General features: G+C 45.6%; 1 protein-coding gene across 2 annotated transcripts; it reads left to right on the top strand.

Annotated features, from left to right (window-relative positions):
• The first annotated feature begins 10,521 nt into the window (after positions 1-10,521).
• LOC125635520 (growth-regulated alpha protein-like) lies at positions 10,522-12,992 on the top strand. 2 transcript variants are annotated; one of them, XM_048847282.2, is made up of 4 exons: positions 10,522-10,642; positions 11,277-11,403; positions 11,496-11,579; positions 12,876-12,992. In XM_048847282.2, exons 1-4 carry the CDS (start codon positions 10,615-10,617, stop codon positions 12,892-12,894), a joined length of 258 nt encoding a protein of 85 aa, XP_048703239.2. In that variant the 5' UTR covers positions 10,522-10,614; the 3' UTR covers positions 12,895-12,992. The 2 variants fall into 2 exon arrangements, with proteins under 2 accessions (XP_048703239.2, XP_048703238.2); XM_048847281.2 differs by lacking the exon at positions 10,522-10,642 and adding an exon at positions 10,683-10,883.
• Positions 12,993-22,885: the final 9,893 nt, after the last annotated feature.

The following is a 22,885-nucleotide window of genomic DNA, read 5'->3' as shown; positions in this document are numbered from 1 at the left end:
AAACTGGCTGGGTGAAGATTTATATGCCCCCATAGCTTGTGAACTTCCAAACCAGCCATGGGCACATGCCAACAGACAATTTGTGCATGTGGATTGTGGCACTTTGCTTACATATGTTAGGCCTGCGCAACTGTGTGTGTGAAAACGCAGGCAGGTAAACCATCTGTCCCCATCAGTGTCCTCTTGCAGAGAACCCAGTGGAATTAGGAGAGGGAGCAGCAGCCATGTAGAGTGGGCAAGGAGCTTATGCTGCTAACCTCGTAAAGACGGAGGATCTGCTAGGAATGGTTCCAGCCCTTCGAGCTAGGATGTCCATAGGAAGCAACTTGTCTTCTGGGTGATTTCTGGTTTCCCTGCCAGCACAGGTGCCTTAGGGATTGTGGCACCATTAGTTCCCGCATTGAACCTGTGGGCTGGTGCTTGCTCTCAGCAGCAATAACTCTGCTGTTGTTTCCACTGGCAAACAGTCACGCTGCAGAGCTCAGCTCATGCACTTTAACAGAAGGGTTTCAGCCGTCTGAGAAGTGAGGGTTGGGGGTGATCCTTTTTTAGGGGTCTGTGTTACACATCATGGAGTCGTGGGGCCATATAGGTCTTCAGTTTTATGTCAACGGGGAGTTAATTTTACTTAAAAGCTGATGGCATCGCATGGTCCGAAGGAAGGAAATACAGGATGAAAGTTGGTTTCTAGTCTAACCCCTATTGTTGGTCATCCTCCAGCTTTTGAAAAAAAAACTTGCTTGAGAGAACGACAGCATTGACATGCCAGAAATGAAAAGGGGGGGGGGGGGGGAATATTCATTAGCTACTTCCTGGTTAGTTAGGAAAATCACGGCCTGTCTACAACAAAGCTTTTTCTTGCACGATTGATGTTTTCCTGAAGTGAAGAATTCACCACAAGGGGTTTTTTTGGGGGGGCGGGGGAGTGTGGCTGGAGTCATGTGAACAACATGACCACTCAGGAAGTGTTGGAAATTCCTTTGGAGAATCAAGCCAGGCCACTACTGCAGTTCAAATTTTCAGTGATTCACTAGGATTGAAAGACCTGCTAAATCTCATACATTCTGAGCACCTTAGATTTGTTTTCTGTTCATTTTTAAAGAAAATTCTTCTTGGAGGGGAAGGACGATTCCATGAGGTATTAAAAATCACCCTCCCTGTTTTAACACCTCCTTTAGCTTTCTATTTTGGCAGCCCTTGGACTTAGAATACAGTTCATTCATCCTGCTGATTATACATAGATTTCCTGCATTCTTTTGAGTACAGAACACGCTAAAACCACACACATGTGTACATTTTGCCCCCGCAAGGCAAACATGGCCTCTGAAAACATACATAGAAGGGTAAGAAAACTCTTCTCAAAAGGAAACTGAAGGTTTGGTGTTTTGAACGGGCTTGATTGATTTATAGGGGAAGAGGGTCAGTGAAACAGGCCTCATTTATAGGGGAAAATAGTCGTATCAGGAATTCATCAATGCCTCTCTCCTTCGCAAGCTTGGACTATTCTATTGTAAGCAGAATGTATGTACCTAGCTTTGGGTCAGCTCATACAAATAAGGCAAATACTTACATACTGCAGCGTAGCAATACCATTCCATCATACCATACAGAGGAAATAAAAATCAATAGACAGACAAGTGACGGCTAACTTAAAATTCCGGAAAAACTATCAGAATTTCATAAGCTAAAGAAACACCTGGTACAACTGTCAGTACACAGGCCCTAATTCCAAGGTGAAAGGGCTATAAACTGCAGGTTGTTGGTAAGTGGGGATAAGGAGGCCTAGGCCCGGATCCTGCAGTAGACTGCACAGGCCCCATTGACTTCTTGCTGGGGGTAGGGCTGAGTGGAAAATGGAATTTCCATCTCCAGGGAAATTCCAACATTTCAAAATTTGTTTCCCTCCCCCGAGGAATTATTTGGCATTATCAACGTGAAACAAGAATGTGAAAGAGAATCGCTTAGAAATGTTCCATAGAAAATGTAATTGAAATCAGCACTTTCTTATGGCTCCTTCTGAGTTCATCAAAACTGCATTTTCCAATGGAAAATTGTTCCCCCGAGAAGTTTTAATCTCTAGGGTGCAGGCGGTGCTTTGCCTGCCCAGAGCGGCTTATGGGACTGGAGCTTAAGTGAGTATAAATCGAAATGAAGGGGTATGATCCACTAAGTCATTGGTATCCAAAGTTTTTACTAGGGTGACCCACCAACTGCGTTTTGTCTTTTTTTTGCAACTACCTCCTCCACTGCCACCTTCTCCTCCTCACCCCACCCGGTAATGACCACCCGCAGCGGCACCCCAGCACCCCAGTGCTAATCCAGCCCAGTGCGGAGCGTGTAAGGGGCGTTGGAGAGCAAGCTCAACCCACTGCCATAGCTCCTGTCCTGTGAAACTGGGCCTACTCTCCACTCCGGCATTGTGGCCTGGTGCACAAGGTCACAGCACCATTTGGGGCAACCTGAGTGGTGCTGCAACCCTGTGCACCAGGCTGCAATGCCCAGAGCCTGGAGCTGGGCCCACCCTGATGGGACAGGACCTGCCATTGTGGGATGAGTGTGTGGGGTGGGCTTACTCTCCAGCCCCTCCCCCCATCATGCTGGGAGAAGTGTATGTTTGCTTAGAGTCCTGGTTGTGACCCGTATACAACCTTCCTGCAACCGACCCACCATTTGGAAAACAGTACACCAAGGTACTCTCTTGTGGATCATTTCTTGGGTAGGCAAAAGTTGCATTGGTTTTGTGACACAGACCAAGTGCCAACTTATGCCATGGCCCCTAGGACTCTCTGAACACTCACAAATGCAAAGCTGGAAACCAGTCTGGCTCACCTGTGTGTTAGCATTGTTAAATAGATGTTAAGTTCATAAGAATGTGTTTAGTGTTTTGACTTTATGAATGCTGGCAAGTTGCTGCATGCTTTAGTCTCACTTATAATGGCTGTATCCCATGTTACAAGGTAATATGTAAATGTTCGCTCTGTAACTATTAAAATGTTTGCTATAAAACTGGAGAATCCACAGTCAAGAAAGAAGCATTACCAAGTGTGAAATACTAGTTTACAACAGAAGGTGTCATCTCCTGCCCAATGAAAGGAGGCCTGTAGACACCAGACCAGCCACTGTGGAACATCAGTGGACAAAGGACTTTGTTGAAGAGGGGACATGCACGAACGCTCATCCTATCACAGCTGGAGCTCTTTGAGAAGGGGTAAAGATCCCCAACCAGAAGGAATTTTATCCCTATGCTGCTTGAACTCTGAGGGGAAAGATTTCTAAGCATAAGCAAGGGGTCCCCAGCTTTTTAGCTTGGATTAACCCTAAAGGTCACATAGAGCTTTCATATTACAGCAGTGTCTATTACCTTTTTGAAACCTAAGACTCTACTCATTTGTGTATGTTTAGCTGCTTCAACCTTGTAAGGAACCCTCATTTATTTTCTTATTTAATAAACCTTGTGTTCGTTTATTATAGTATTGGCTACAGGCTTGGTCTTTGGTGAGAGATCTAAGGTACAGTTGCCCTGAGGTAAGTGACTGGTCCATTGGGACTCAGAGTAACCTGATTATGGTTGTGATTTTTGGTGTAGGGGACCATCTATTGGAAAGACAAGTTTGCCTGGGTGGTGAGAGGGATCAGAGTACATAAGGGGAGTGTCTGTGATTCCGTTAAGGCTGTTACAGTGCTTGAGGAATTCACACTTGTTATGTGGTTGGTGAAATCTAGGTCTAGACCTCACAACCAGTTTGGGGTTCATGCCCTGTTTCTTGAAAATTCTGCCCTGAGGTTGGCACACATGGTGATGAGCCACTCTAGACAGCTTGACAGGTTTCACTGGAAGTTTGGGTTTGTAACATCAGGCCTCCTTAGACTCCTTCACACTGCCTTGCACATCATCTCTGAACCTGAGCCATATTTCCTCACTGATTTTCCTTAGTCACCCGTGCACTAGGATGTACAGCAAATATTACAGGAACTCCTACATCAGAGAAAAGATTGTCTTTACCTGCCAACTTCCACTTCTTTTCAGCAAAAGGGTGGAATAAAATTCACAGGTTAGCAGATGACCCTTAGGGATATCTTCCCAAGAAGTTAGGAGCAGTGCTGGATTAAGAGGGGGGTGAAACTGAGAGTGCTGCAACCCCAAGCCTCTGCTTTCCCGGGGGGCCTCCAATCCTTGACATATACACTATAAACAAGGGAGATTTTGATTATATTCCTCCTAACGCTAAAAAGAAAAGAGCAAAACAATCATTCATGCCCCCTGCCAACACTGATTTTGTCCTAGCTTCTTAAGCTGTCACAGTTGAAGTTTAATCAATTTCTTTCAGACTTTCAGTTGCTGGTGATGGGGGTGCGAACTGGTGATGCTAGTTACTCGTTGCTGGCTGCTAATTACAGCACTGCAATAGTATTGTTTTCACCTCACTCCAATGAGATATCTGGTTGACAATTTCCAATCAGAGGATCGAAAAGGAAAGCTACATTAGAAAGAGAGAAAATTGTAAGCCAGTTTCCCACACTTATTAACTTTCTCTGCTGGTACTGCTTCAGAATCATCTTCCAAAGATGACGGACCATCTTTCTTGGAAAACAATCATTAAAGTGAAGATATGGATATGAACTTGTTCCCTTAGGAGACGGCAGAAGACAAGACAAGCATTCCTGAAATCCAGGGCAAAAGCGATGCGGAAAGGGATGACCCACTTTTCCTACCACTTGACAAAACAGAAGGTGGAAAGAACAACAGTAAGAAAGAGGATAGAGTTGCCATTAACATCAAACAAGACCTGTCTAAATGGCCTTCTTTGAGGAGGATTTTCATACTCAGGATATTGAGAAAGGTTTACTCTATTTTCAGAGTTGTAACAACAAACTTATAGCTTCCGAGCTGCAGTACAAACATCAGAAACAATCTCTCTCCCCTCTTTTCAAACAAAAACTACCAAACAGAGAATGTTATCTGAGGCATCGGTTGATGTATTCTAGACCCACAAGAACGGAAATCTGTTTTATGTGAAAACTCTTCTCATTGCCTAGCAATCTTAGTGCCATCATAGCCCAGGCTTTATCAATAGGAAAAAAGTAGTGGAGAGGATTTGTTCTCATAAAAACAGTGAGGAACATTGCGATGCAATGGTAGCTTGGCTAGCACATTCGCAAGGCAAGAACCACATGGACAGGGCAAGGACACAGCTAAATGGTTGGAAGAAAGTTTTATGGCATATTGTGACAGTTGTTAAGCTTCTTGCTGAACACAGTTTAGCATTTAGAGGAAGGGAGGATGCTATCAGCTCTCCTCAGAATGGAAATGATCTAGGTATTCTTGAAGCCATAGCTGAATTTGACCCTTATCTAAGTAAGCATATTAAATGCTATGGAAACAAAAGGAAAGATCACCCATCCTACTTGTCAGAAATAATCTGTGATAAGTTATCAGGCACTTCGAGTGCAGAAGGTGGAAGCCTGCAACGTTTCTAAAAAATTAATTATCAGGGGGTAGCCATGTTAGTCTGTATCCACAAAAACAACAAGGAGTCCGGTGGCACCTTAAAGACTAACAGATTTATTTGGGCATAAACTTTTGTGGGTAAAAAACCCACTTCTTCAGATGCAAAATTTTTTTTAAAATAATTAATAACCGCCACTCCAGGCTTGTATTAAACTCCCAAGGTTACATCTTCTCTCTGACCGTGGCTTGGTAAATGCTGCCACCACCCAAATGCAAAAAGCCCCCTTGGACCCAGGAAGGAGCACTTGGGAATTCCTCCCTGTGGGGTACCCTCAAGCCCTTTCACCCCTCCCCCCGGGGAAGAGCTGAGAAAGAAAACAAAGAAAATTAGCTGTTGCCACCAGCTAATCAAACAGCATATGCACAAACCTCTTAGGACACCAAAAATCCAATCCTGTTCTTAAAAATGGTAAATTTTATTAAAAAGAAAAAGGAAGAAAATACATCTGGAATTTAGGCTTTTGTTAGATTTTAAAAGAGCAATTCCAAAATTGAAGCACCCAAACTAGCTTTCTTGGGGGTTCAGTTTAAAGGTTACAAGCAAACAAAAGCATCTGGGGTTAGCACAGAGGAGTTCCACAAGCCAAAATAAAGAAATAAACCTGATCGCACCTACCTAAACATTCCCTATCCCAATGATTTCTTCTAGGTATGGAAAATAATTTTTCATACCTGGTTCAAACCTTACACAGCATTCCTGCTTATAGCATTGCTGCTCCATGTCCCTGCAAGCCAGAGAGAACAACAGACAAAGGTAAAGTTTCTTTCCCAATTTTTAAAAATTGGCTCTTCCCATTGGCTGTTTTGGTCAGGTGCCCACTTTCTTTTCTTTACCTGAGGGACTTTTTAACCCTTTACTGGTAAAACAAGTAGAGAACAGCTACCAAGAGGGATTTTACAACTAACTGGCTGGCTGGGTGTCCATCAAAGGGAGTTACCCCCACCCCCTTCATTTATCACATGAGTTCTTTGAGCTAATGAGATATAAGGGTTTAGAATTCATTGTAACTGAAGTCAAACAGGTGAAATACTACTCTTTGATAGTAGACTCAACTTCTGATATCACTCATGTTGATCAATTTTCTGTCATTTTATGATACTGCTTACCTGGTGCCATGAATGAGTTAGGTTTCTACCAACTGAAAGCCACACAGGCAAGTCACTCTTCCAGGCCATGAAGTCTTTATCAGACGCAAACAACACTGGTATTGAAAACTGCAGAGGTCAGTCATACAATAATGCAAGTAACATGTCTAGAAAGTATGAAGGTCTTGAAGCTCAAAACAAAACACTAAACCCTAAACACTAAACTAAAACTAAACACTAAACTCTGTGTGTGCCATGTACAACTCATTCTCTGAACTTAGTTGGAACTTACAGCATTGATTCTTGTATGGAAGCCATAAACTTTTTCAGTTTTGTTCAGAAACTATATGGTTTTCTTGCAGCATCACCCAGGTGATGGAAGTTTTGTGCAACAATCTTACCAAGAGCGAACAAGAAACTCCCCTTGCCCTAGAAACCCTGTCAGATATGAGAGGGTCCTGTCATACTGAATCTTGTAAAACAATTGTAGTGAACTATGAAGACATTCAACATAGTTTGAAAGAAGACTTCCTTGTAAGAGTTTGTCATGAGCTCTCAGTCTCCATTGGATGATTTTGAGGAGTAAGCAAAACAACTGGGAAGTGATGTTGATGATCTAACAGTGGTGCCACTCTGTACAAGGCCACAGGCATCAGCTAAAAACTGACAAATTCACAGCTAGAAGCTGGACCAGTTCACTATGATTCAAAGTGGATGATAAAATGTATAAGAATGCATTTAGTGTTTAAATGTCATGAAAAACTGGTGAGATGTTGCATGCATAGTTTTCAATTATTTGTACCCTTTTATAATGTAATAGCAAACACTTGTATTGTATATACCCCTGTAAGTAAGTAACCCATCAAATGAGAAAGAAGCCTTGTGTAATGCAAATGAAGAACTTTAACAGAAAAGTGCTAAATCCTATGCATGGGAAGCAAATGGTTATTGTGTGTGAGATCGAAGACTTTGAAGTGCATTCCTTCCCTCCCATCCTCTGTCATGAAGAAGAGACCTGTGTGGGAACTGTTGCTGTCAGCTTGGGTTCTGTGAGAAGCTATAAATATGGACACAAGGAAAAATTCTTTATCTCTGGACTGTTTGGATTCTTACAGGGCAGTATAATGGAATGAGAAGACAATCATCCCCAAAGTTACTCTGGTTAGCCATAAAATACTTTTGGGAAACTGGCAGATCACTACATCTCTGCCACCTTCTGAAATTATAGACTGTGATTCACCTGTACGTATATTTTTATCTGCTTTAACCTCTCAATAACTCTCATTCCTTTTTCTTAGCTAATCAGCCTTTAGTTGGCTTACTACAGAACTGGCTACCAGTATTGTGTTTGGTGTGACATCTAGGATGCAACTTGCCCTGGATTAGTGACTGGTCTCTTGGGACTCGGTGTAACCTGAATACGTTGTGATTTTGGGTGTAAATGACCATTTGTCACATAGTCCAGCTTGCCTGGGTGGCAAGATAGACTGTCTGCAACTCCATTTAAGTCTGCTGTGGTACTTTGGGAGTTCACATTTGTTACTGGGTTGGAGAATCTAATTATAGAACATACCACCAGTTTGGGGAGTTTGCCCTGATTGTGACAGTCTGCCCTGAGGAGGCACTCATGATTGTGAGCCACTCCACACAGCGTGACAGATGAGTCCTACCTGAAGAACACAAACATACTGGAAAGCAAAATCTTCCCAATGGCAAAAGTGACTTCCTTCGAGGACGAAGGAAATGTGAGGTTGAGTAGTTCTATGTTATTTAACCTTGACAAGCTAAGTTCGGAACTAAAACGAATACATCCGACGTTATGCTGAACTAGCCACAAGGTCTGGCTTCCTTATGTCTCTGGATCAAGTATGAAGTGAAGAGAAGATGAAGACATGCACCCAAGAGTTGTTCTGTGCTCCTGGGGATGATCTAGAACCTGAGCTTTTGGCTACAGTGTATCCATCTTCAACACTGTTAAGATATTGTGACATGCAGGATTAGAGTGCACCTGTAGTCATCGAATTTTTGCATGACGAAGCTTAGAGTAATGTCCTCCTGAATGTTGTCATTGAGATGAGACGGTATTTGGCTGTACCCGTTGACAGCTGTGAAGCAGAGAATTGTTCTCGAAGTTTGCCTCAATGAAAACCAGTCTTTGGTCACGTGTGGTAGAAAAATCTTCATGCTCTCGCTGTTCAGTTAGTCCAATGTGATTTCCTTTGTACACTTTGTTATTTGAGCAAATAACAACAGAATTAAAGTTTGCAGGGTGGCAGTTTAAACTTGCAGCATTTCAGGACTCTTCATGGTTTTCCTTTGTATGTTTGTCCAGCCAGTATACACTCTGTTCCCTGTGTTCAATTTCCGGTTTAGTCAGTAATATACATGAGCTTGATTTTCATAAACTAGTTACTTTTTTGCTTTCATTACTACCCTGTTCACATGAAAGGGGACCTCCAAAAAACATTAGCCCAGGGGTCTCCAATCTCTCTAATTGGGCCCTGCTTAGGAACACTACATCAGGGGAAGAAAAGGAGTACTTGTGGCACCTTAGAGACTAACCAATTTATTTGAGCATGAGCTTTCGTGAGCTACAGCTCACTTCATCAGATGCATACCGTGGAAACTGCAGCAGACTTTATATACACACAGAGATCATAAAACAATACCTCCTCCCACCCCACTGTCCTGCTGGTAATAGCTTATCTAAAGTGATCATCAAGTTGGGCCATTTCCAGCACAAATCCAGGTTTTCTCACCCTCACCCCCCCCCCCCCACACACACACACAAACTCACTCTCCTGCTGGTAATAGCCCATCCAAAGTGACAACTCTCTACACAATGTGCATGATAATCAAGGTGGGCCATTTCCTGCACAAATCCAGGTTCTCTCACCCCCTCACCCCCCTCCAAAAACACACACACACAAACTCACTATCCTGCTGGTAATAGCTCATCCAAAGTGACCACTCTCCAAGTTTAAATCCAAGTTTAACCAGAACATCTGGGGGCGGGGGGGGGGGGGGTAGGAAAAAACAAGGGAAATAGGCTACCTTGCATAATGACTTAGCCACTCCCAGTCTCTATTTAAGCCTAAATTAATAGTATCCAATTTGCAAATGAATTCCAATTCAGCAGTTTCTCGCTGGAGTCTGGATTTGAAGTTTTTTTGTTTTAAGATAGCGACCTTCATGTCTGTGATTGCGTGACCAGAGAGATTGAAGTGTTCTCCGACTGGTTTATGAATGTTATAATTCTTGACATCTGATTTGTGTCCATTTATTCTTTTACGTAGAGACTGTCCAGTTTGACCAATGTACATGGCAGAGGGGCATTGCTGGCACATGATGGCATATCTCACATTGGTGGATGTGCAGGTGAACGAGCCTCTGATAGTGTGGCTGATGTTATTAGGCCCTGTGATGGTGTCCCCTGAATAGATATGTGGGCACAGTTGGCAAGGGGGAGTCCATCTGTTCTGACCGTTTTGCATGTTATCAGTCTTTACATATGATTTCGGGATTGGAGAGCAGGGGTAGAGGGGAGTTTAGAGATGGGAACTGATGGCTTCATAAACGGACATAATTAGCTGGGAGCTCAGAGCTGGTGGCTCGCCATTGCACTGGTTCTGTATTAAAGGATTGTTAATCATAATACATATTCATGAATATTAACTAGCTATGTATTAGCTATCCAGCTTGGAACCTGAGCGTTACATTTACTTGTCAACTGGAACCTTTGAAATGCTCATTCATGTTATTTCCCCCGGGGGAGCCCCAGGCCCTCTGGGGCGCCGGGTGCCCAGAGAACACGACTCACTCCTACTCATGATGACCTGGCTGCTTCTCAGCACGCGGGGCCGGTGACCCCCCCGGGCAGCATGACCCCACCTGGGAAGGGCCGCGGCGGGTTAGCCCCAGGGCAGGGTGTTATTTCTCTCGCTCACACACTCACAGCCTGACTCTCAGACGAACCGCGCCTGACCCATCCGCGGCCCATGTGAGCCAGGGCACGGGGAATGGGAACTCCCCGCCTCCCCTCCGCAGGTGAGTGAGCCCCGCACGGCGGGGTGGGGTTCCCATGAATTCCCCGCGGGCTCCGGGTGCTGACCCCGCGGGGATAAAAGCGACTGCGGGGCGCTGCGGTGGCTCAGAGCTGAGCCGAGCCCAGCAGCCCAGCACCAGCCTCCGCCGCCAGCCCGGACCATGAGCCGCCCCCGGAGCTTCGCCCTCGGCCGCCCCCTGCTGCTGCTGCTGCTCCTGGCGGCCTGCGCCGCGCTCTGCCGGGGTACGGGGCTCGCTGCGCCGGGCTGGCCTTGGGATCCGGGCTGGGGGAGTCTCGCTTCCCACTGGGGCTTGGAAGGACGGCTGGGACCCAGGTGTCCGAGAGCCGGCCGGATGCGGAGGGTGTCCGGGGTGGGTGGATGGGACCCAGGTGTCCGAGAGCCGGCCGGATGCGGACGGTGGGTGGGTGGGACCCAGGTGTCCGAGAGCCGGCCGGATGCGGAGGGTGTCCGGGGTGGGTGGATGGGACCCAGATGTCCGAGAGCCGGCCGGATGCGGGGAGTCCCGGGGGCACGGATCGGACCCAGGGTGTGGGACGAGGGGTGTCCCCGGCCGCCCCCCTGCAGAGTATCTGGCCGCCGGCAGCAGCTGAGTCTTTCTCCCCCTCCCCTGACAGGGGCCCCCGGGGCCGTCGAGCTGCGGTGCCAATGCGTGCAGACCGTGTCCGCGGTGATCTCCCCCAAGCTCATCGCCCTCGTGGAGCTGATCCCCGAGGGGCCCCACTGCGGGGTGCCAGAAGTCATGTAAGTGTCCGGGCCCTGCTGCCCCCTCCCAGCCCGCGCCCCCTCCCCGCCAGCCCCGCGCTCACACCGCTCTCCCCTCTGCCTCCCCGCAGAGCCACCACGAAGCAAGGCAAGAAAATCTGTCTGGAGCCCAGCGCGCCCTGGGTCAAGCTGATCGTCACCAAGATCCTGAGCAGGTACCTGCCCTGGGGATGTTCCGGGTGCTCTAATCTGGGCGCTGCCTGTTGTCGCAGGGGGTGTATCGATTCAATGAGCCGCCCAGGGGGCTAAAAGGAAAATGGGACTTGCTTCCAGCAAAAACAAACCGAAATCCCAGGCTTGGCTTCCTCATGGATTTAACAGCCCAACCTGGTGCATTAGCTGGGAGCAGAAAATAGGGTCTGGGCTGGCCCAGCGAAGACTGTTCTTTACAGAAATGTTTCCCCTCCACTTAATCGGCTGCCATCATTCCAAAATTGTCCTGTGACTTGATTCAAGCTTATTAAGAGGGGAGCTGGATTCACCCTGGGACAGTTTATGAGATGTCTAGCCTTTACAAATGTTGTGATGAGCTGCCCTGTATCATCACATGCAGCTTGATATTGGCTACCAGGTTCTCCAAAGCCGTGATATAGACACGCAAGATTTTTCTCCCACCACTGTGCTGGATGAAAAATATTAACTACGTTCACAAAACAATAGAAAGAAAAGTAGGAGTCTTACAAATCAGGGCTTTCTATTAATTTTCAGATATCCCCAAATCTGATTCGTGTGATTTCTTATGATTTAAAGAGCCCATTCCAGCAACCTGGTGCTGGACCCAGTTCTGCAAACTCTTACACCTCTATCTTAGTTACTAGCTTAATGAATACAATTACAGGCATATTAGCCTGTGCATTGCAGAACTGGGTCCTAGATTGCTTTCTTTGATGCTACACTAACCTTATGTATTCCTGTTCTGTTCCAACACAAATGAAGGTAGTTTTAATGCTGGGGATTAGCATATCTATATTGGTAGAAATTCATTTCCTAAAATTGACCTTATGTCTCTTGTAAACATAAAAACAAACCAAAAACAAAGAACCTTTTAATATCCAAGTGACTTGTCATCCATTCCCATTTGGGTCCAGATTCTGCCACTCTTACCCATCCTGTGTAGTATCTCATTCCCCCAGAAGTATCACTGAAGTGGGCAAATACTGGTTCATGTTACCTATTTCCCTTTGTCAGTCTGGCTGACACAACCTTTACCAAATAAGGGACCCCATGACTTCCATGTGAGAAAGCCTGGCTCCGAAACACTCATTGTTCAAAGCAATATATAGCTGAGGGTTATCAGTCATTTTGGAGTTCTCCTTTCAGTTTTCAAAACATTAAGTGCTGAGATAACCCCATTCTTAGCAAAAACTATTTTCCTTTAAAGCAAGTCTGAGTCTTATCAGCTTGGCTGAGTGGATAAGTGCTGATCTCAACTCATTTCATTTTCCTTTCAGTGCAACATCAAAAAAATAATGAAGAAAACCTCTGGATTTGCCTGCCAAGAAAATGAGCCAGGGACTGCAAGAAAATAATTTTATCTGTGCGTCACACTGAATTTGTGCTCATCCTATTTATTAAATATTTGTTTGTAGTGCAGCAAGATTGTACTGTATTTATTTAACTATTACAGCGTGCTTTGTCAGTAAGGTGGCTACATTAACTCCTCACTCAGAGGAAACACAATCAGAAGTAGGATTCATTGTGTGCTAGTAGCATAGTGCTTTTACAAGCCTTCCTCTTGTGGACCACTTCAGAAGATGACCTGACGGACACTCCCATCCCAACACTCTGATGATGTCCACGATTTGCTTATCTTTCTGCACACCATCAGGAAGAGCTCTGGACCATAGAAAAGAGTTTCAGAACCACTGTATTCATGTATTTCATGAAGGCATCCACTGTCTCCAGTGTAATACATGACATCCCAGTGTTCAAAAGTAAGAGAGGGATTTTCGTTTAGATTTTCATTTTTTATACAGCAGCCAAGGGAAGACAATTTGGATAGCTTATCCCCAAAACATCTGATCAGTTATGTTCCGCACACACGCCTGAATGTGATAGGAAAAATCTTTCCTAGCTAATAGAGCAGAGTTTCTCACACTGGGGGTCCTGACCCCAAAGGGGGTCACCAGCCTATTGTTGGGGGGTTGTGAGATCACAAGAATGTCAGTGGGGGAAAGAGGAGCTGGGGGCGGGGGTGGGGGGGGTACAGCAGCCACTGCTCTCTGGCTTCTCAGTTCTCAAGGCAGTGCCGCCACCAGCAGCAGAGCCGTGAGGGTGGTGATAGCATGAGTATGCCCCTGTGGGTCTGTCCAGTAATTTGCGTTCACCTTTTGGGGGAGGTCATCACAGCCTGAAATCTTTTCAAAGAGGGGCCCAGCAAAAAGAGAAGTTTGAGAACCCCTGTCATGTGGGAAACCTGCCGGCGAGGAGAGGCTTGATCCTGACTCCAGTGGGAGTCGGACAGAGCCCAGAGTGAACCCAGCGGTCGTTTTTTCCCATCAGCTTCAAATTCACCCTCCCCCAAAGAAAAGCTCGTGGACGGACCTTGTTCCTGCACGTGGATGTTGCTTCTGTCTGCTCTCCAGTGCTCAGATCTTAAGGGAGCGAGTGTATGTTGCTCCCTGCAACCTTAGACGGGCCATGTCCTTTAGGTGTGGCACAGTGTCAGGTTTTCTATGAAAACTGCTGTGGTGCCGATGAAGGGCTCATTTATTATGGACCGAATTCTGTCTTTGGGCCCATGTGCACAATTTCCCCTCTCCTTGTCCCTGTCTCTGCCCGGCAGAAACATCGACACTGCAATGAAGTGGAATCTAAACTAATATTATCAAGGCCAACTGTTGCAATCCTTACTAGTCAAAACTGACATTCAGACGAGGAAGGACTTTAGGATTTGGCCCCAAATGACTGATGGGATCCCTTTTACGTGAGGGCATAGTCATTAGGACTGTGACGTTGGTAAGCCAAGGGCCAGCTCCGGCCAGGACCGAGTCAGCTGAGAACTGACAAACGCAGCTGGAAGCCAGGCCAAAAAGGTCAATGTATAAGAATTGTATAAATGTATTGTTCAATGTACCAGAATGTATTTGGGTGAAAACTAATGGGATGCTACTTGCATTATTTTCACTTATGTGTATCCTGTTATAATGGAATAGCAAACATTTACATTGTACATATACCCTTTCTAACTAAAACCCCATCACATGAGAAAAAACCCGGGTGTAATGCAAATGAAGCACTTTAATAGGAAAGGGCTAATTCTTGCGCATTTCAAAGCAAGTGGTCATTGTGCGTGATCAGAGATCAAAGATGCTAAATGCACTCCTCTCTCTCCGCCATCAAAGAAAGAGCCCATGTGGATAGCGAAACTGTCGATTTGTTTTTCTGTGAGAAGAAGCTATAAGTATGGACACAAGGAAAAGTTCTTCATCTCTGGACTGTATTCGAATAGGGCAGAATAACTGAACAAGAAGAGGGAGATCCCCAGAGTTATTCTGGGTAGCCCTAAAAAGGCTTCTGAGAAAATGGCAGATCACTACATCTCTGCTACCATTTGAAATTATAGACTGTGACTAACCTGCACATAGATTTGTACCTGCTTTAACCTCTCAATAACTCTCATTCCTTTTTCTTAGCTAATCAACCTTTAGTTAGCTTACTACAGAATTAGCTACCTGCATTGTCTCTGATGTGAGACTAGGATGCAAATTGACCTGGATGAGTGACTGGTCTCTTGGGAGTGGGTGTTATCTGGAATATTTTGTGATTTTTGGTGTAAGTGACCGTTGATCACAGAGCACGACTTGCCTGGGTCGCAAGACAGACACTTCAATAAGGGGACTGTCTGTGACTCCATTATAAGACTGCTGTGGTACTTTGGGAGTTCACATTTGTTAGTGGGTTGGGGCAATCTAATTATAGAACATACCACCAGTTAGGGGTGTCTGCCCTGCTTTTGACAGTCTGCCCTGAGGCAGGCATTCATGGTTATGAGTCGCTCCAGACAGCATGCCAAGGACTTCAGATGGTACAATTTAAAAAACAAACAAACAGAATTGGAATTTACGTAATGCCATTTCTGAATCTCTTCTTCTTCCTGCCCTTGAATTCCTGTCCTGTTTAGATCATCTGATTTCCAACTGTAAACTCTGTAAGGCAAGGCCCTTATATTGTACACATTTTGTATTGTATCTTGCATTTTAAAGCACTAGATTATTATAGCGATGCTTACAAAATGTGGAAGAAATCTAATCACCTTCTAAGAAGAATTTACCATAGTCAGATAACGTGGTCCCTTTTAAAAATTGCACCAGAGCATAAATATAATGAAAGATTGTTGCAGGAATGTTTTGGTGATTAAATGGACTTTTTGATTCTGGAATTTCCATTGTATGATCCTCGTAGGTTTATTCAGTTTTTTTAAATAAATAAATGTTTCCTAAAATTTACCTGACCTTTATTTCCATTCATTGTCATATATTACATATCTTGGTCTTAAATTATGCACGCAATTAAATCCTGTGAATCTGACCAAAGGCTCAGCTACGCTGCCTAAATTTGCACTGTTACGGCGTTATGGTCCGGAGCGTTTAGGCTGAACTTCTAACCAGCTCACTGGGAACTCTGCACTCAGTGGTGGCACGGTTGGGCCCTATATTGCTAACGTTCCATTTAAAGGGAAACAAAATGAATTGGGAAGTTGATACTTAACAACAACTAAATTATTAGGAATATCCACCTCCCTCTCGAAGATAAATTTGGTTACAAGCATGAAAAAGTAATAACCTCCTGTCTCTGAAATAAATATTAAAAGTAAAGTTTGTAACCACTCCATCTCAAAACATGTTCCCAGATGTAAATTGTGAGTTAGCATGACAATTTATCTTATATGGAATGGGGAAAAAAAGAGGATTCTTGCATAAGTCAAAATAATTTCCAGGTCAAATCCTGATTAGATGGGCCTTTACTTTAGAGAAGTAGGGGAAAGCACATTACAAGGTAGCGCCTCACTGTTCTTAAACCGAATGGATCACCTAAATTGGAAAGGCATGGAGGAAGTTTGGGTCTGGTCCTATTCAGTGGACAGAGGGAGATAAAGACCTGGGGAAAGCCTGAATCCAAGGGAATTTAAGGTGAGTGAAACTACAGGTGGTCTAAGTATGATCTCAGCTTCACCAATGGGGTACATCAAAGGGAATGGAGTTCAGAAGTGAGATGAAAATCAGATCCCCGCTGTCTCAGAAGGCCTGGAAACTCATCTGCAATTCCAGCTCTCCCACCTACACCCATGCTTCCGTTCTCTCTGACACAAACACTTCTAATGCTGCACCCAGTTCAGCAGAGCTTTACTTTCCCTCCCTGAGCCACAAAGCATTTTCTCTAAATAAGTCCAACTCCTCCATATAAGCGAGGTTGTTAACAGAACTGGCTTTGGCCAGATCCAATATGAATAAAGGAGGGGCAAACTCTGCCTACGCATCTCAACCCTGCCATGCAACACACCTGCTCTTCAGGCTGACTCTCTCCGGAGCAAACCACCAGCTGTGCCAAATTACAGAGTGGTTTCATAAAGTGGGTCAAGCAGCCTCCCAGGGCTTCTGACTTGAGGGGGTTGTTTTTCATGATGTAAAGTTCACTAATTTTAGAACCCAATTAGCAGTGCTCATGGGATTGTCTCCTGAATCATTTGTTCATAAACTCAGGGCAGCCAGACATTTGACTGTCCCAACAGGAAAAGTGGCCTATAGACAAGCTAGTCTAGCAGTCTGCCTTCATTACATCACTGGTTGGCAATGTCACTGTGTTTACTTTTCAGGTATCTGTGACATCTGTACTGTCTTTTGCTGTACTGTACATCGTGTTTAACACTAATGAATTAGGGGAACAGACTACATAAAATCTTTGGAAGCGATTGTCTTCTTGTTTGCACACTACCTGGCACAATGGGGTGCTGGTCCATGATTGGGGTTCCTAGGCTTCACCTCAGTACAAATAATTAAGAGTCAGGCTGTAAGAGCCATCTCCCCCAGAAAGTCCCTGCACTGGAGGAGGAAAGGAGTATACACCGTATCTCTCTATTCTTGAACACATTGGCCAAGGAAAGACGAGCTGAACAGTAGAGGACAGACACTTTGCAGGCAGTTCTGTCCATCAGCAAGAGAGGAGGGATGCAACAGGAGAACATGGATACCACTTTAGGGATCATCCTGTGAAACAAGACTAAGACCTTCAGTGAAAGCAATGGTCTAACCACCGCAAGGGAGAGAACACAATAGAGGGGGCTGTAATAAGCTGTGTGGCTGCAAACAACAGACCCTGCCGGCATCAGCTAAACGACACGCAAGTCATATCCCAGACTGAAGCCAGGAACTTTGACTTCAACACCACAAAGCCTCTGCCTCTGGTAGCTAAAGCAGAGCATTGGTCAGCTCTGGTGTTCATACTATGGATTAGGCCTTCTGGGGTAGCAGTCACGAGCGAGCGACATAGTTACGCGCACTTGAGCAGGTCTGACATGCAGATGGCATCAATACACATACACACTTAGCCAATGAAATACACATTGCAGAAATTAAAAGGGGCACCTGATCGCCTGTTAGTCCCCAGGTCACAAAGACCACCAGCAATATTGACTCTATCTGCAAAAGAAACTAAGGCTGGATTAGACATGGAGACTGTCCTCTCATCCCTAGAGATGCTCTTTTGAGATCAGCAAAAGGAGAAGTGTGTAGAAGCTGACCTGATCACTGGGTAGAGAGAGGGCTTTGGTCCACTGGGCTATCCATCCAGTTTTTTCTTATGAACACAGGTTTTTAAATATTTGAGTAAATTTGGGAACAGACGGTTATCACAAACTGTGGCTTTTTGCTCTGTTTGCAGGGCCTGGGATGGCAGCTCTGTTAACGGTGGACAGACCAGAATGAAAGATTCCAACCCAGGCTGGAGTGCAGCAGCTGAGGAGAACTCAATGAATAGAAGACTGTAAGAGATGCCTATCCACTGCGCTGTTGGTGTTGCCATTCAGCACCACACCTGAAAGAAATAGAGGACTTTGGGCCTACTCTGGAGTCAACTGAAGTCAATGCTGAGTGCTGGGTGCTCACTCAGCAATTTTGAAAACCAAGTTACTTAACACAGACAACTAAATATGTATTTGGATCATAATTTCAGGCACCGTTAAAAAAACCCATGGCCTGTATTTCAAAGAGCTATGGGCCACCTTTTCAACGGAGCTCATCACACGACAGCTCCTGTTTGGAAAAAGTGGGCACTCCCCTTGTGTTTAAAGTACCCATTATCCAGTAGCTCCGGTGGATACGCAGAGGGCAGAACTCTTTTGGAAATCTGACCATCTAGATGTTTAAGTGGGAGCTGAGCAGTTTTGAAAATCCAGACCAATTCTGCTTTTGGCTGTATTCTTCTAAGGATACCCGAAGTGTCCGCTACAACGGCATTCATTTACTGGGAGCAGGGACAGGTCCTACCTTGTCCCGTGTCAAGGATGAACAAAGTCAGCACAGCCGCTTTCTGATGCCCTTAAAAAGAAAAATAATGTCTTCATTCCCCATCCAAAGTGTGACAGCGACATGAAACAAATTGCTGGGAAGTGGAAAATGTGGCTCGCACATTTATCCTTCAGTTACAACATTCATTTTGTCCTCTCTGTGTCATCATTTCTAGCAGTTGACACACTATCCCCCGACTAAGATGCATGCTTGTGCAGTTACTCCCATTCCTGTGGTCTTCCCTGTTTCAAACACTTCAGCATGTCTGAGCATGAAATCTGATCCATTGACCTTTGCTGTGCCAATTTTACCGATACAAGAGATTAATATATTCACCGCTGCTCACCGCTTTAATAGGCATTGAACCACCCAGTCGCTCTCATATTTCACCACCTTCTGGCTGTGTAACCAAGCCTTGAGGCTTCTACTCATATAGTGGAAGAGTCTAGCCATGGGCTCATCCCAGTTTTGGAATCTAGATGGTGTGCAGATCATTTTCTAGAGTCATGCAGCTCTGACCCTGGAAGGAGTTCACTCTTTCAGGATGAGCACTCAGTTTTGACTTTGTGGACAATGCCTAACCCGAGGTGTGAGCATGGGTTACATTGGGATGAGTGAGTCTCAAATGATTTGAAGGTTCCTTATCTGAAAACTCTTCTTATTAAAGAATTATTAATCATTATTATTATTGCAGTAGCACCTTGAAAGCATAGTCAAGGGCCCCATTATGGTAGGTGCCTAGAAACATGGAGTAAAAAATAAAAAGGCCACCTTTCTGGCCCCACGGAGCCCTCCTGGGTTGGAATCCAGGCCCCAGGTCAACAGGAGTTTTGCCATTTGCTTCAGTAGGGCAGGATTTCAGTCCGATGTGTCACAAAAATGTACACAAATGCCTTGGGAGTAGAAAACGCACAAGATCAGATTCCAGCAGACTTGAGAGAAGCTGGGGGAAGGACTGGGTATCTGCCTCCTGGGGAAAATGGAAAGACAATAGCTCCATGTAGGTGTCCAGCATAAAAAGTGTAGTTGGCCCCTCTCAGAACCTGTTCCCCACTTGATAGTGAAGATTGTCTCCTCTTCCCACCCCTTGTCCCCATGACTGATCCTTTGCTAGGGCATGCAGAGGTGCCGTGACAGTCAGCTGTGAAGTGGAGGGGTAACAAGAGGAGCCTGTCTGCATTAAGTAGGTTGTCTTGCCATGCAGGAGCAGCCCCACCCGGGGAAGAGCTCCTCACCAAGTGAGCTGTGGCTCACGAAAGCTCATGCTCAAATAAATTGGTTAGTCTCTAAGGTGCCACAAGTACTCCTTTTCTTTTCACCTTACTCTGCTATCAGGCAGCTCAAAAAGCAGCACCCAGTTAACAGGAAGGAGAGGCATGTGCAGGGCTCTTGTGTGATGAGGAAAGAGCACATAACTGGGGGTGGACAGGGCGGAGAAGGGAGCAGGTTAGTAGCACAAATGGGAAGGGGTTGGGAGAACCATGGACGAGTGGATTGGAGAAGAGAACAAGCCTGGGCCCGGGAGAAGGAGAAGGGGGATCCAGCTAGGGATGATCAGAAGTGGAGGAATGGGAAGAAGGCAGTGAGAAGCAGATATGGAGAGTGGGGAGACCAAAGGGGATGGGAGAGGGACAGGCAGGGCAGGGATGATGTGCGTGAGACAAAACAGCAAGGGCAAGGGAAGCAGAGGAGGGGGAAAAAGGAAGAATGAACCTAAAACAGGGAAAGGGGAGGAGACAGAAGCAAACAAGCTTCCCACTCAGGCAGAAGATTTTCCCGCTACAAGAGCTTATTCAAATTTCAGAGCTGGAGAAGCACCGGGGGGCTCAGCCACCTGAGCTAAGGCCAGAAAGCTGGACATGGGGTGGGAAGAGAGAGGAGACACCTATGAGGGAGGGGATGTGGAGAGATCTCCTTTCTCTTGGCATGGAGAGATTCCTTGAATGCATCCCTTTATCCAAACCCAGCTTCCCCGCTTGGCTTGGCTTTCCTTTCCTTCCCCACCCCCATTCCCTCACCCATTGCATTTGGAGAAGCTGTGTCACCTCTGCCTGCCTACAACTCCCTGGCAGGCTTCAGGCACTCAGCCTCCTTTTGGCTACTAGCCGGCCCATGCTGGATAGTTGGGTAACGTTACTATTCCTGGCTCTGGCTCCAGGGTAATGTGCTCATTTTATTTTCCGAACTGTGGTTTAATAGTTGGTGTTTTCTTGCTGGCTAACTGCTCTGGCTTCTGTGGTTGCACACCGTGATCCAACTTACATGGAGTGATCTAGTTACTATTATTAGCTCATTCTTTCCCTCCCTTTCCTTTTCTCATCACTGGAATCATTTTGGTGTCTCTCCCATAAGGACGTTATGTTTGTTGCCTTGTGTTGGTTCACCACCTAGCTGTGCAACTGGGATGCCTTCTCCTTGGTTCGGTACGTTTTGTGGGAGGACACAAAGCACAGGGCCTGCTCGTGTTCTGACCAGTCAGTGGGCCACACCTCCTCCTCAAAAGGGCTGTCTGTGTTAAGTAGGTCTTGCCTTGTGGGAGGAGCACCACCCAGGGTATTTCATGTGGCTCTGGGGAAGGACTCCTCACCTTGCTCTGCTATCAGGCAGCAAAATCGCCTTATGCGCGATACTGTTGGTATCCTGACTCCAGTCCATCTGGCTCAGTGTGGGGAACAGAGCTGTGGAGTCCTATCCCCAGACACTGCATCACTCCACTGTCCTGACTCTCAGATGAGCGGTTTTGGAACCGTGCTCTAGAATACCGTCGTACTTTCCTATACAAGGGATGGCACCTGCCTGTCCTCGCTAGCCAGGGGAAGATATCAGGACCTTGTTATAGATCCCCACTGTGCCTGATCCACAGAGGTAATGAGTCTGTTATTGCCTCCACTGGAGAACCTGGCTCTGATGTGACAGCCACCATCTTGGCTGACAAAACCGGTGTTGGACCTGGCATCTTCAGAGCTAATAACCATGAGCTGCTGCAGCTTGAGCTAAAGCCCCCTAGCTAGGCCTGGAGCAGACTCCTATCCTATGTAGACGGGGCATGGCCAGGGGGGACCTGTAACACACTCACTAGTGGATTACACAAGCCCTACTGGCATAAATATCCCCACGTCTCAAATTCTTCTTAGATGCACATCAGAAAAATCTGCAATCTTGTTGCTCCAACAGTCATGGAAAGTGAACGCAGAATGGGCATAAACCTGACTGAAGGGAATTCAGTTCAAGCAAATGTTTATCCACCATTTTTGCACTCTCAGTACATCTCTAATGTCTCCGTCATTCAGTGTGTGGTAGGTGTTCGTACAAGGCATCAAAAGTAGTTCAGGGCAGATTTAACTTTCAGGCCAAGGTCCAGGTTAATTCTTGGGCAAGTTAGACACTTCGGTCACAGGATTAAGACATTTTGACACGTCATAATTGTCCTTCTGCCTTGCATTACAACAAATGGGTTTAGTTAGTTACAACACAGGAAAGTGAACTGGAAGGAAATAGGCTCCTACTCCCTGAATAATATTGCTAAGTTACATGTTGGGTGACAAGTCATGTTTGTTGATCAAGGAGGACTTCCTTCTAGATGTAATTAAGCAATTCCCAAGGGTGTCTTTTAGCTCCTTCATGCAATGAGTTGCTGCTGCCTCTTTCACGAGTTAAGATTACCTCATTCCCGGAGGGCACCTGAAACTTAACTTCACCTTTAAATAATAAATGCATCTTAAACAGAAGCTCTGATGAATTAAAGCTGAATCCTATTGGAATTCACCAAAAGGCAAGTTACGGACACCATTTTTTCGGGATGAGCCTTCTAGTAAGTAAGTGTCAGCTGACGTAGTAAGAATGATTTTTCCTCAAAAAAATGCACTGGCATATTTTGCCCCACATGGGATGGGAACTGTTCAGTAATGACTGTACCACACGTCAAAATAGGTCTTGCCAAACTTCCGTTCAGCTGT

The sequence above is a fragment of the Caretta caretta genome, chromosome 4 (assembly GCF_965140235.1).
Source record: "Caretta caretta isolate rCarCar2 chromosome 4, rCarCar1.hap1, whole genome shotgun sequence".
Lineage (NCBI taxonomy): Eukaryota > Metazoa > Chordata > Testudines > Cheloniidae > Caretta > Caretta caretta.
Note: the sequence above shows the minus strand (reverse complement) of the source record. Positions and strands in the feature narration are given on the sequence as shown.

Bases quoted from the DNA above. Each gene is read 5' to 3' on its own strand.
- LOC125635520 (XM_048847281.2), top strand. From the start codon at position 10,802: ATGAGCCGCCCCCGGAGCTTCGCCCTCGGCCGCCCCCTGCTGCTGCTG. The intron at 10,884-11,276 runs GTACGGGGCTCG...CTCCCCTGACAG, and splicing joins CTGCGCCGCGCTCTGCCGGG to GGGCCCCCGGGGCCGTCGAG. The intron at 11,404-11,495 runs GTAAGTGTCCGG...GCCTCCCCGCAG, and splicing joins TGCGGGGTGCCAGAAGTCAT to AGCCACCACGAAGCAAGGCA.